Source organism: Haliotis rubra, unplaced genomic scaffold, assembly GCF_003918875.1.
Source record: "Haliotis rubra isolate DU_JTF1 unplaced genomic scaffold, ASM391887v1 Scf1204, whole genome shotgun sequence".
In the NCBI taxonomy this organism is placed as follows: domain Eukaryota; kingdom Metazoa; phylum Mollusca; class Gastropoda; order Lepetellida; family Haliotidae; genus Haliotis; species Haliotis rubra.
The window spans coordinates 212,190-225,855 of NW_025765120.1; the positions used below are offsets into that span (position 1 = coordinate 212,190).

At 42.3% G+C, this 13,666-nt stretch overlaps 1 protein-coding gene and 1 long non-coding RNA gene across 2 annotated transcripts in view; one reads left to right on the forward strand and one right to left on the reverse strand.

Moving 5' to 3' along the window:
- The window catches only part of LOC124264255, a 29,326-nt gene extending 27,581 nt beyond the window's left edge, over positions 1 to 1,745 (reverse strand). The window contains exon 1 of the mRNA XM_046699000.1: positions 847 to 1,745. Coding sequence (XP_046554956.1) covers positions 847 to 1,745 — 899 coding nt within the window. The remainder of the gene's footprint in view (positions 1 to 846) is intronic.
- Positions 1,746 to 11,409: 9,664 nt separating this feature from the next.
- Positions 11,410 to 13,421, forward strand: LOC124264199. Its single transcript, XR_006895077.1, has 2 exons — positions 11,410 to 11,546; positions 12,224 to 13,421. It is a non-coding gene; the product is annotated as an uncharacterized LOC124264199 (long non-coding RNA).
- Positions 13,422 to 13,666: the final 245 nt, after the last annotated feature.

The following is a 13,666-nucleotide window of genomic DNA, read 5'->3' on the forward strand; positions in this document are numbered from 1 at the left end:
ACTGTCTCGGCTTTTAAAGATCCTTCCCTGATGGGAAGCTGAGAGTGTGATTACATGTATGCCAAGTCAGACACATAGAATTGACTGTGGTTACGAGTGAACACCTTAATAGGTCCCTCAGTTCTGAGACAAACATACATGTAACCATATGGGTCTACACAGACACCCGCAGGACACGTAATACCGCCCTCTTTTGTCAGTATGTTTCTGACAAACTGTCCTGACTCAGTCAGATGAATGACTCTGTGTAGACTGCAGTCTGTAACCAGGATGTCGCCTGTGCCGGTACTTGTGATACCCTGACGACACTCCAGTGCTGTGTCTCCTGTAGGTCTGTAGCTAAATACCACATCTCCCTCGGGGGTCAGACACACGACACACTTAGTTCCACAGTCAGACGCCAAGATGTTACCTGTCCTCGTGGTACTGAGGAAGTCGGGATACTGTAAGATGTTGTTACCTTTGTGGAGTGGACTGATAGACCTCAGCACGTTTCCTGTCATATCCAGGATATCAACACAGGGAGGAGACTGGGAACCAGCTGCTAGTGTTGATGGAGTCAGGGACGTGATACCCCAATACTGTTTGCTGGTAGTGATGGTTGACCGCAGTACCAGGTCAGGGTTCACTGCAACTATTACAATCTTGTTCCTGCTCGGGACAGTGACAGCCACCCGGTTGTGTGTCAACTTGGTCAGACTCAATGGAGGACCATCCATACTGAGTTTACTGTGCTGAGTCTGGTTGTTCTTGACGTAGAAGGACTTCACACTGGTGTTATCCCAGTCTGTGACTACAACGGTGTCTATGTCATTCACCACCAGCACTGTCACAATGGGGTTTGGCCTATCGTCTGCTACTCTGATGTCAATGGTGTCTTGTAACACAGGAGTAGCCTTCAGGTCCAGCACACTCTCATACAGGACCTTTATCTCACCCAGCGGTAGATCGTCCAGTGATTTACTCAGCTTGTCTGTGTCCTGTCTGAATGTGACACTGGCTATTCTTCCTTCCTCCTTCAGGTCTGCGTCTCCGACAGCCTCACATCCATGATACATCTCATACACATCCATGTCACACTCAGATTGTAGAGCCTGGTCTATCAGCTCAATTTGTTGTTGGTACATTTTTACTGACATCTCACCTGACTTTATGTCTGCTTTCAGCTGTCCGATGTGTTTATGTGAAATATTTTCCATCCGATCGAGCAGTTTCCTTTCCTTTTCCTTGGCCCGATCTATAACTTTCTGGCATGCGGACTGAATATGTGACTTCATCAGTGAATAATGATCTCTTTCTCTCTGCTCCTGCAACTTTTGTTCCTTCACACGAAATTTTGTCTCATCTTCCTTCTTTGTTAATGACTTAATCATTTCTGTCAGCTCTGTTTTCATTATCACCATCTGTGAGGGGATCGTGACAACGGCATCACATTTCCTGTGGTAAAGTATGCAACATTTCTGACACACGGCCTTCTTGCAGTCCTGACAGAGAAATTCTAGCGACTCCTGTTTGTGCACCTTGCACATGGCCTTTCGCTTTCCCTTGACCTTGACTTCTTCAGACAGGTCAGTGACGTCATGGTGACGAAATGATGGGGTGCAGTTGTGAGCTCCATAACATTTCTCACAGAGTGCATCATCACAGACGGAGCACCAAGCAACAGCCACAGTTGTCTCCCCATGTTCTTGGCAGTAGGTACAGTCGGTCGTATCTGTAAACACATCACATTTGCAAAGTAACATCTCACGTACTTTGAAGAAGAAAACAAGCTTTATTGTATTTTAGGCATCTGGCCCACATACAGAGTAAACAAAATATACAGTATAGCTCATAGTCTGTTATACAGACCCTGAAGCAAATATATCCAAGAAAGCCCACGCAAGTCTAGATTTCCACAGCTTCAGGCTCAAAATGAAGAAAGTCTCAGGGCTCCTTTGCATTATATTTTATTATTTTTATTATGAGCTCTTTCTCTGTAAAATATTGTCATTTCAGAGACTTGTTGTTAGTCTATATTGCTCACACAATCAAATCTTACATGTAACCTTACATCAATCTGGATATACAATATCTTTCCATGCGTTATTTCTTAAGCGTGTTTCATGTTTTAAACATAATGACAGGTGTAATATATCGGTATCATTTCTAGAGACCAAAGAAGAAGAGAACGCAATTTCTTGTTGTTTAATTAAGTACTTTTTGGCATATAAAGAATTCTCAGGTTATCAAGAGTAGGACATGTAAGGACAGAGTGGATTTCATTCTCTATACCTCTTTTACATAACATACAAATCATTTCCTTTTTATCAATCCTTATTTTCCTACCTTGATTCGATCATTAACTCTGACAAATCCAATCTGAATCAAACAACTAAGTCACGTAACGTTCAAGACGTGAGTACGAAAAGGTATTTTAAACGATCTGTAAGATTCAAATGTTGTACTTTCGTTTATATTCGATTTCAGATATTGAAAAAAATAATTTATGGAGCGTTCCCTGAATTTATTTTAAAATATACGAACATTACCAATTGTCTGGGACAACCAGACAATGCCATAACCGTATGAGAGTAAAAGGGTTCGAATGTGTGAAGCCCATGTTGCCTTACCTACCTAAGTGTAGGAGCATATTGTAGGTTATTTTCGGTAGACGTTGTTCATGCATGTCTAAAATGTGTAACCAGAATTTACGGCATCTGTTTTGTTAAGTGGATATCTACCACATCCACCATTAATCCATAGAATTCGTCGTAGAGGGCGCCACCCTAAGATATATTTACATGCAAAAAAGGTGGGGTGTTTTCAATCGTATCTTCGGAATCCCCATACTTCTGAACCGTACATTAAAATTGGTTGTATTTGAGAATCTAACTGTTTAAAAAAGACATTTGGGGGGAATATTTCAAAGTTTAGAACAAATGTGGATTTCTTGAAGCTCTTTTTGTGAGGAAATGCCAAACCAAGATATGCGTGAAATTGAGAGGCTTTCTTTGAAAACTTGGCCCGACCCTCCTATATACTACAATTTTATATTTTTACAAATTTACCGATAGTTTCCATTCATTGCTATATTTTTTCCAAAAAATTCAGTTAGAGTTTGTGGTCCAAGAACAGGGTCTGATACTAATATTACATCATCAGGAAAGAGAAGTATTAGAAGTTCTGCTAATTTAGGTAACATTTGTACTCCATGTTTACCACAATTAAGAATTTTAAAGTACAATTCTTTGATGAAAAAGGAAAACAGAATAGGACTAAGCATGCATCCCTGACGCATCCCATTAGGACAAGCAAACACGTCTGTGAGGTCATATCCACAACGAACACATGATTTAACATTTGCATACATAGCATTCAAGGTGGAATACATTTTACCTCTCAGGCCAACTTTTGTGATACATTGCCACAATTTAGAACGATCAAATAAGTCAAATGCTTTTTAAAAATCTACAAAGGCTACATATAGTTTATGTTTTATTTACTATTACCCGTTTTTTAATTATTGCATATAAAGTAAACATGTTATCAATAAGTGTATAGTTCTCTCGGAAACCAGTCTGGCATTCTGGTAGTGTGTCGTGCATATTTGCCCAAAGCGAAATTCTGTTCTTAAGGAGTCACTCATCAGTGATATACACCTATAGTTGTCTGGACTTTTTGAGTCCTCCTTATTGACTTCTTGAGGAACGGGATTAAAACAGAGGACGCCCAGAAATGTTGGAAAATATCTTCATCAAAGATTTTGTTAAAATGTTTCTAATGAATGACAGAATATCAGGCATCGAACATTTCCACATTTCAGCTAAGATATTATCAAGGCCTTGTGCCATTCGTAATTTCAAGAGGTTAATAGCTTCACCTTTCTCACTATCACTTATGGCTGATTCCATTAACAATTCGTCCACATCATCATAGGGTGCACTGAGCATATTATCATTAACATCAACGTTTATCATTGGAAACCCCATACGTTTCTTCAATTGAAAATAATGTGAATAGATAGTATGTGTTAATCAGTAATTTTTTCATTTATTTAGGTCAGCAATAAAGTTTCTGCAGCATGTTCGATATACATTTGTATTTCGTTCAACTGTATATAACTCCATAAACGTTTGTACGACATTTTCTAAACATTTTCAGGGCTTAACGGGCGTCTGGCATAGCAACCTTCCATTCTGTAGGTAGACGTGGTTTCTTCGAGTCATATTGTACATTTTGAGTTTATTATCATGCAATCTGCAGATTCTACTAAAATATCAACAAAGTTCTCTAAACTTGATTTAGGTTCAAATTAATTTGCCCAAGTAGCGAAAAAATTATTTGAGAGCATATTCTCTCGTACGATTAAGAAATGCATCGGAACAGGAAACTATTTTTAAATTAAGGATGCAATCTATGTTTTTAACACGAATAATGTTCAAACCGGTCAAGAGAAGAAATAATGCACTCGGCGTCCTTTGGAGCATTGTTCCCTTGTCCTGATCGTGTATTCAGATCACCACAGATCAATATATGGTTATCTCGCCTACCTGAAACACTTAGCCATGTTTATCTCTCATTGTATCTTTATAGCACAGGAAACACTAGTAACAAACATGGACCAACTCAGTAACACCCTACTGACACATTTCTGAGACTGATTGAATTCTGTGGAGCACCCAGCGACACATAAGCTGGCTACTTTATATGGTACACCTGCAGTCCATCTGTAGGCGTTGCTTTATACATGGGAGTCTCAGTACAATAGTTGGGGGTTTCGTCAACTGGGATGGTCGGGACAGGGGAAATGAACTCCTGGGGTGGGAGGCACAGGTGAATGGGAGAGCTGCGGTGGGTGGGACAGTGGAATGGTAATGCTGGGGTGGGTGTGACAGGTGAATGGGAGTGCGTGGGTGGGTGGGACGGGTGAATGGGAATGATGGGCTGGGAGGGACAGGTGAATAGGAATGCTGGGGAGGGTGTGACAGGTGAATGTGAATGCTGGGGTGGGTGTGACAGGTGAATGTGAATGCTGGGAAGGGTGTGACAGGTGAATGGGAGAGCTGAGGTGGGTGGGACAGGTGAATGTGAATGCTGAGGTGGGTGTGGCAGGTGAATGGGAGAGCTGAGGAGGGTGTGACAGGTGAATGTGAATGCTGGGGTGGATGTGACAGGTGAATGGGAGAGCTGAGGTGGGTGGGACAGGTGAATGTGAATGCTGGGGTGGGTGTGGCAGGTGAATGTGAATGCTGGGGTGGGTGTGACAGGTGAATGGGAGTGCAGGAGTGGGTGTGGCAGGTGACTGGGAGTGCAGGGGTTCGTGAGACAGGTGCATGTGACTGCTCGGGTGGGTGTGACTGAATGGGAGTGAGGGTGGGGGGAGCAGGTGAATGGGAGTGCTGGGATGGGTGGGACAGGTGAATAGGAATGCTGGGGTGGGTGGACAGGTGAATGGGATTGATGGGGTGGATGGGACAGGTGAATGGACAAGTGAATGTGACTGTGGGAGGGGGATGGACAGGTGAATGGAGTGCTGGGGTGGGTGTGACAGGTGAATGGGAGAGCTGATTGGGAGGGTGTGACAGGTGAATGACAGTTGAAATGCTGGGAGTGGATGTGACAGGTGAATGGGGAGTGCTGAGGTGGGTGTGACAGGTGAATGTGAATGCTAGGGTGGGTGTGGCAGGTGAATGTGAATGCTGGGGTGGGAGTGACAGGTGAATAGGAAGTGCAGAAGTGGGTGTGACAGGTGAATGGGAGTGCAGGGGTTCGTGAGAGACAGAGTGCATGTGACTGCTCAGGTGGGTGTGACTGAATAGGAGTGAGTGTGTGTGGGGAGCAGGTGAATGTGGAAGTGCTGGGATGGGTAGGACAGTTGAAATAGGAGCGCTGGGAATTGGGTTGGACAGAGTGAATGGGATTGTGATAGGGGTGGGTCAGGACAGGTGAATAGGAAGTGTGTTTGTGTCAGAGGATGGTGAGTGAGGCAGTTGAATGGAGTGCTGGGTTGGGTGTGACAGGTGAATAGGAGTGCTAGAGAGTGGGTGGGACAGGTGAATAGGAGTGCTAGGGTGGAGTGTGACAGGTGAATGTGAATGCTGAGATGGGTGTGACAGTTGAATAGGAAGTGCTGAGGTATTAGGTGGGACAGAGTGAATAGGAGTGCTACTGGTGTTAGGTGGAGACAGGTGAATAGGAGTGCTTAGCTGGAGTGTGACAGGTGAATAGGAATTGATAGGTGGAGTGCTGACAGGTGAATAGGAATTACTGGGGTAGGTGTGACAGGTGAATAGAGGTACTTTAGGTTGGTGCAGGACACAGTTGAATAGGAATACTGAGGTGGGTGGGACAGAGTGAATAGGAAGTGATGTGTCCAGGTTTGGAGAGACAGGTGGAATCGTTGAATCAAGGGAAGTAGCTGGAAGTAGGTGTGAGTTGGAGAGTGAATAGGAGTGCAGAAAGTGGGTGTGACAGGTGATAGAGGGTGGGTTTGATAGGAGTGGATAGAGACAGTTGGAATAGAAGTGCTGTGGTGGAGTGCAGGACAGGTAGAATAGAGAGTACTAGGGGTAGGTAGAGTGAGTGAATAGGAGTGCTAGAGGTAGGTATGGCAGAGTGAATAGAAGTGGTGTAGGTGTGTGAGAGACAGTTGAATAGGAGTGCTAGAATTGGAGGAGAGGAGAAGTTGAATAGAAGTGAGAGTAGGTAGGACAGTTGGATGTGAATAGTTAGGGTGGGTGAGACAGAGTGAATAGGAATAGAGGTAGGATTAGAGTGGGAGACAGTTGAATAGGAAGTGCTAGAGGTAGGTGAGACAGGTTGAATAGGAATTCTAGGAATTGAGGTGGGACAGAGTGAATAGGTGTGATGTGTGTTGAGTGTGACAGAGTGAATCAGGTGAATCTGAATGCTAGAGGTGGAAGTTGTAACAGAGTGAATGGAAAGAATTACAGAAATTAGGTGCTGACAGAGTGAATAGGAGTTGATAGAAGTGGATAGGACAGTTGAATAGGTGTGCTAGAGTGAATGAGACAGTTGAATAGGAAGTGCTAGAGGTGGGTAGCACAGTTGAATAGGAGTACTAGGGTAGAGTAGGACAGTTGAATAGGAAGTGCTAGGTGTGACAGGTGAGACAGTTGAATAGGAAGTGCTAGAAATTAGGTAGAGGACAGTTGAATAGAATAATGGTAGAAATTGGAGTGGGACAGTTGAATACAGAGTGAGTAGAGGTAGGACAGACAGTTGCATAGGAGTGCTAGAGGAATTAAATTAGGAGACAGTTGAATAGAAGAATAGTGCTAGAGGTAGGTGAGACACAGTTGAATAGGAAGTGCTAGGAGGTAGGTAGGACAGTTGAATAGGAAGTACTAGAGAAGGTGAGACTGTTGAATAGGAAGTTGGAGAGTAGTGAGACAGTTGAATAGAGGGAAGTGGTGTGGGTAGAGACAGTGAATAGGAATAAGTGCTAGAAATTGGAGGTGAGACATTTGAATAGGAATAATTGTGAAGTGGTAGAGACAGTTGAATAGGAATCGTTTAGGTAGATTAAGAGACAGTTGGAATAGGAAATTGCTAGGAGTAGATGAGACAGTTGAATAGAAGTACTAGAAGTAGAGTAGGACTGAATTGAATAGAGCTTGAATTACTAGAAATTAGGTGGGAGGACAGGGTTGAGAATAGGAATAGTAGAGGGTAGGTAGGACAGAGTGAATAGGAGTGCACTGGAGAATAGAATGGAGGGACAGGTGAATAGGAGCTGCAGGGTTGGTAAGACCAGTGAAGTGTTGGAGTCAGTGGTTGTTTTTCCTCAAAATAGAAAACGTATTGCCGACACATACTGATGAACGAACATGGTGATCATTACATCCTACCGTTTCTTAACCAGGAATATCAAAAGAAATCTCTTTGGTAGAAAGTATATAGTGGTGTGTACCTTTGGATCCAGGACCAAAGCGTGTCCAAGAGTCCCTGGATGACGAAAATATAAGCTTGGTCATCTGCCCACTCCTCCACTGGTCTCTCAGGGGCGGACACTTTCGTCATCTTTCTGCAGAATGGACACAGGAAGGGACTTGGCACTGATGGCTTCTGGTCTGGTTTTGGTGTAGTTGACGATACATTTCCGACAGAAGGTGTGATTACACACAAGTGTACAGGGCTTGTCAAACACCCCTGTACATATTGTACAGGACAAGAAATGTTCCGTCAGCTTCTGAGAGGTTGCCATCTGAAACCAGGAAAATAATGTCTACACTCTTGACATCTATCTAACATTGTGCAACTGCAGGTGATTCAGAACCTCTGTACAGACAGGTGACTGTAAGTTTAACTACTCACTCACTGTCTATGTACCTCAGGTGACTGTAAAGTTATGATGCTGATGCCCACACTGTGTACATATCACGTGTTACAGATTGGTCAGATAGTCAAGTATGAAATTAAAGTGTATGGTATATACAAACACTTCCAATAGTGTCTATGGTTAATGTAACCATCTTTGGTTCTGTGGAATTACTATTTGCACACACGAATCAGTCAAGGTTATTGTGTGTAATGAATCGTCGGGTATTGTCAATGGATGTGACTGATATAAACCAATCTTTATTGAAAGCAGTCTAAGTAAACTTAGGCTCAGTATTATTCGTTACACTGCTATAAGGTCGCGTCAGCTAACCTTTTGAACTGACCAATCAGAACACAGTTTACCAAATCGCGAAAGGTAACATTCGCACATGCTGTTTGAACTTTAACCTCGAAAACGTTTGTATTCGAACGATTCCGAATGCTATTTTCCGCATGTTATATAAACTTATCTACTTATTTCACAACAAGATGTAAACAAAATGAAACTACTTAATAGATGAAAATAAACAAATAAAAATAATCAATTGAGAAACACTACTATTCCCTACGAAATTGAATGCTCAAATCTAATGTTTTGTTTAGTTGACAGTTTTGTTGAAAAACTGCTTCAATGGAGTTAGAACGTTAATTAAGAATATCGAGGTGGCGACAGAAAGGTCGACGTTATGACGTCACTATCGTTGAATAACCTAGTTTGGTTACACAATACTCGACTTTCGTTAATCAACACCTGTTTCAAATAACCAAACTCATCTCATAAAGATATTCAGAACATATGTATAATAATTAGTAACTTACCGGGTAGTAATGCACATTACCGGGCGCACTTTTTCAGATTAATTAAATCCTAAACCCTAAGGATCGTAGACTGGCAGCGAAGGGAGCCGGCGCAATTATCGCGATATAGCGAGACAGCGCTGCAGCGCAGTAGCCGTATAGCGCGAAAATTGCTCAGCGGCTGGTGCCGAGCCCGGTAAACTGCATTCAAGCCGTGACTTGGGTGGAAGGCCGCTTCGATCGTTGGAGAAAGCCCGAAGTATTGCTGGTCTCAGACGTTCGCCAACCAACAGAATAGGTTCGGTCTTAATAAACCAAGAAACATTATCAGAATTAATCGTGATTCGAGACGGCAATGACAGATCTGTGGAGTATCCAAGGGACGCAACTCTGCCCCGCGTATAGACGGAGTTACCTACAGTGAACACGTACAGTGTATCACACGTGCTGGTATGGTCTCTGCACACAGCAGGGCTGAGACATCTTAGTCTGTGATGTCCCTGGCTCGTCTAACGGTTAACATACATCCCCGTCATGCCACCTGTGTCCATGTCAAGACAGCAGTACGCCTACTGCAGTACGCACTGAGACAAAATCTACATATGTTTATTGATACAGCTATGATATCAGTACGGCATGACTATACGTAATTACTGCTACTAATAGCTTTATATTGTATTGTAGTAGCAGTGCTTGCATGACTATTACAACTTTATAATAAGCAGCAGTTTTTGTAAGACTGAAACTTTCAAACTTTAATTATTATGAACAGCGATGGGTGAACAACGGTTAGAACCAAGAGTCGAAAATCGGATTCGAACCTCTTGAACAAGGTTTCCTGTTCATGAGTCAGTGGATTTCCGAAGAGATGTTTCATATGAGCTGATCACTCGCCGGAAAGTTCCTACAAAGATTGGGCTATCCCTTGGGAACCATAAGCTGGATATAGTATCTGAATTCAAATTCCTGGGAGTGTATTTTGATCAGACACTTACAAGACATACATTAATTGAATCTACGAAGTTCCATACGTAAGCTGCATGTGACAATCATGACAATACAAAATATAAAAGGGCTGGAAACTATATTTGTGAGAGCTGATATGAGTAATGGATACAAGGTGTACATGATTGTAGATGCGGAATACTACTGGGAGGGTGGGTGTGATTGCATTATCTTAGAGCCGAGCAGTGCCGTGTATATGCCGGGATACTTGCCGCTGGGCCCTCTAGCCAAGGGAGATAATAAATTGTAACAGAACGTAACATTAACAGTGCAAGGGAGGGAACTCCCCAAAAAACTAAATCAACGTAGGCAAAGATGAACTGCAAAATGGCCACACTCCTAATTTTTAAGAACTATTTTAAATTAAAATAATACTTTAATTGAATCTACGGAGTTTAATAATACAGTATATCTTTGTAGCCGTTGTAACAGTGTTCTTTTGAAGTGTGTGTCGAAAACACAATTGGGAGCTGATAATCTACCATGTTAGTGCTATATAAAGCGCTTATCTTGTCGAGGATTGACTATGGCTGCCAAGTCTACAGGTGTGCCTCTAAAAGTCACCTCATCAAACTTGATCGCATTCAATCTAGAGCTGTTAGAATTTTCACTGGAGCTTTTGTAACTACTCCAGCCTCGGCTCTTCAGGCTGAGTGTTCTGACATGCCCTTGTTTCTCAGACGCCAAAATATACCCCTGAAATACTTTATGAAGATGAAGACTGTGGACAGCTATCATTCAGTGTCGGGTGTACTTAATGATTGTGTGGAGCATGTCATGTGTGACTGGTCCAATGGCAAGATTCCGTTTAAACATTCTGAAACTAGCAGCACAACATGGAGTTGTTCACTTTAATCCAGTACATCCATCTACGCCTTCAGAAACTGCTCCTAGGCTTCTCCTTAAGCCAGGACTATGCTATGAACTCAGTTCCATCGTTCAGAAGGATATGTACCCAAATATGGTGAAAGTGATTTCTGAGGACTTTATTCGGGAACGATATGCAGATTGTACACACATTTAGTAAGCACTGACGCCTCCAAGGATTCGACCTTGACACGTCCTGCTGGAGCTTTCTGGATCCCTACTTACACTATCTCCGATGTGTTCAGGCTTCATGATTATAAATCAGGTTTTGCAGAAGAAATCATTGCAATTCTACAAGCACTGAGGCGTGTGGGTAGAAATACATTTCAAAAGCGTGAAATAGTCGAGTCGACTGTGTCTTGTGGCTGATGGTCGTGTAGGACTGTTCATGTGAATAGTGACTCCTCTTCCTACAGATCCTGAATGCGGAGAATGTGATGGCGGTGGTGACTCGCTGGTATGGTGGCATCCATCTTGGCCCCGACAGATTCAAACACAACAACAACCTCTCGCGGGAAATCTTACATCAGCATGGCTACATCAAAGAGAAGGTGAGCAGTGGGTGGAGTTGAGGGGTGGGAATGTAGGATGAAGGGGAGCGGTGGGTATGTAGGATGAAGGGAGGGGTGGGTATGTAGGGTGAAAGGGGCGGTGGGTATGTAGGGTGAAGGGAGGTGGGTATGTAGGGTGAAGGGGAGGGAGGTGGGTATGTAGGGTGAAGGGGGAGGGTGGGTATGCGGGGTGAAGAGAGGGGTGGGTATGCAGGGGTGAAGGGGAGAGGGTGGGTATGTAGGGAGAAGGGAGTAGTGGGAATGCAGGGTGAAGAGGGAGGTTTGGGTATGTAGTCCGAAGTTGAGGCAGGGTATGCAGGGTAAATGGGAGGAGTGTGTATGCAGGGTGAAGGGAGGGGTGGGTATGTAGGGTGGAGGGAGAGGGGTGGGTATGCAGGGTGAAGAGGGAGGGGTGGGTATGCAGGGTGAAGGGGAGAGGGTGGGTATGCAGTGAGAAGGGAGGGGTGGGAATGCAGGGTGGGGATCTTATTTTCGTCGAGCAAACCTAAATAGTATGTCCGACTTCCGGCTTTCAACTTCGTTTAGTCCAAGTTCTTGCTCTAAGCTTAAATATCGTTATAGAACCATGGTCTGACATCACTGGAAGTCTATGAATCTACTGCAGGTATGCTACATGTAAACATCAGCTTTATGTGGAGCCATTCTTTGGTTTACAGGAGGATAAGAAAGGACCTCCGACCAACAAGAAAAGGTGACGTCACTCTACAAGATGCCATTGAGTCCGGAATGAGAGCTATTGTACAGGATTTATCTGAAGAGTATCTTTAAGAGCTATCAATGTTAAGGCTTCATTCACCATGGGAGCATGTGATATGTTATAGAACATTTGTAAATAATACATGGATGTGTCATAAGTTAGCTAATCATTTCTTTATTTCGTGACATTTATTCCATTTTCTTCTGCTGTCACTCAATGGTTCCCATCTATTTTCATTTGAAATATACATCTACAAAGCTAATACATTCGGATTTGGAAATGATGAGAAAACTTTTGACACATTTCTGTTGTGAATGATCTGAGCATGTGTTTTATTTGATATGGTGGCACAAAGTATGAAATGTACCATTTAATGTTTATAACAATAAGTAAGTATGTTTTTAATTAATGTCACATGGGATGAAGGAAGTAGGCTTTTTTAGGTGCAGCTGTACTGGTATTCTTTTAATGTGTACATAACTGATTGCTTGTTATCAGAATAACTTCTTTTATTGACTTTGTTTTGGACGTTGTTACAACTGAGCAGCAAGTAGCGCCTAATGTTGATGTTTTTGTTGGCTGTATGTTAGTGATGCCTATATAATTGTGATAGTATACTTTTAAGTTCAGCTGACATTGCCTTTGTGTAAAAGTGTTATGCCTTCTTTGAGTGGCATTTTAGAAGTTGGGAAGTACAATATAGAACAAACTTTATGGATAACAACTTCTTTTTATTTGTGAGTGCGACGTTTCGATAGATTCTGGTACTGTTGTCAATTCCTGCTTGACAATGGTACAAGAATCTGTATCCAAACGTCACACTCACAAATAAAAAGAAGTTGTTATCCATAAAGTTTGTTCTATAAAGTGTAATACTTCATGAAAGTGGTACTTTTCAACCTTCGAGTTCACATCCTTCATGGACATTATTTTACAATGTTGAACTACAACTACAGGTGTCTTGCCTGTATATAGTTGAGGCAACACATATATTTTACCTGGTTTCATGTATCAGTTGCTTTGTAACTGATTAGATGTCCTTACTTTTTCTTTCTGGAAACAAAGTCAAAGAGTTATCAATTTTCAAATGAAGCCAGATTTTATGAATTCATATTTTAATGTAGATTGGAATTGTTAAATAAAAGCAAAGAATTTCAGACAATTTAAAAAGATATTTCGTCAGTGTGTTACACATGAAATTTAGTGAATGACACACATATTTCATAAGAAAGATCTTTGTAATTTGCTGTGTGGAGTTGCCTCCCTTGGGCATGCCAGGAACCTGTGATGGTGGGTTTGAATCCCTAATTATGTTTTTTAGCACAATACACATACTCATGGGTTTCACAAAAGTTGTAAATTTCTGAGACTTTCATCACTTTGGGGTTTGATCCTATGTTCA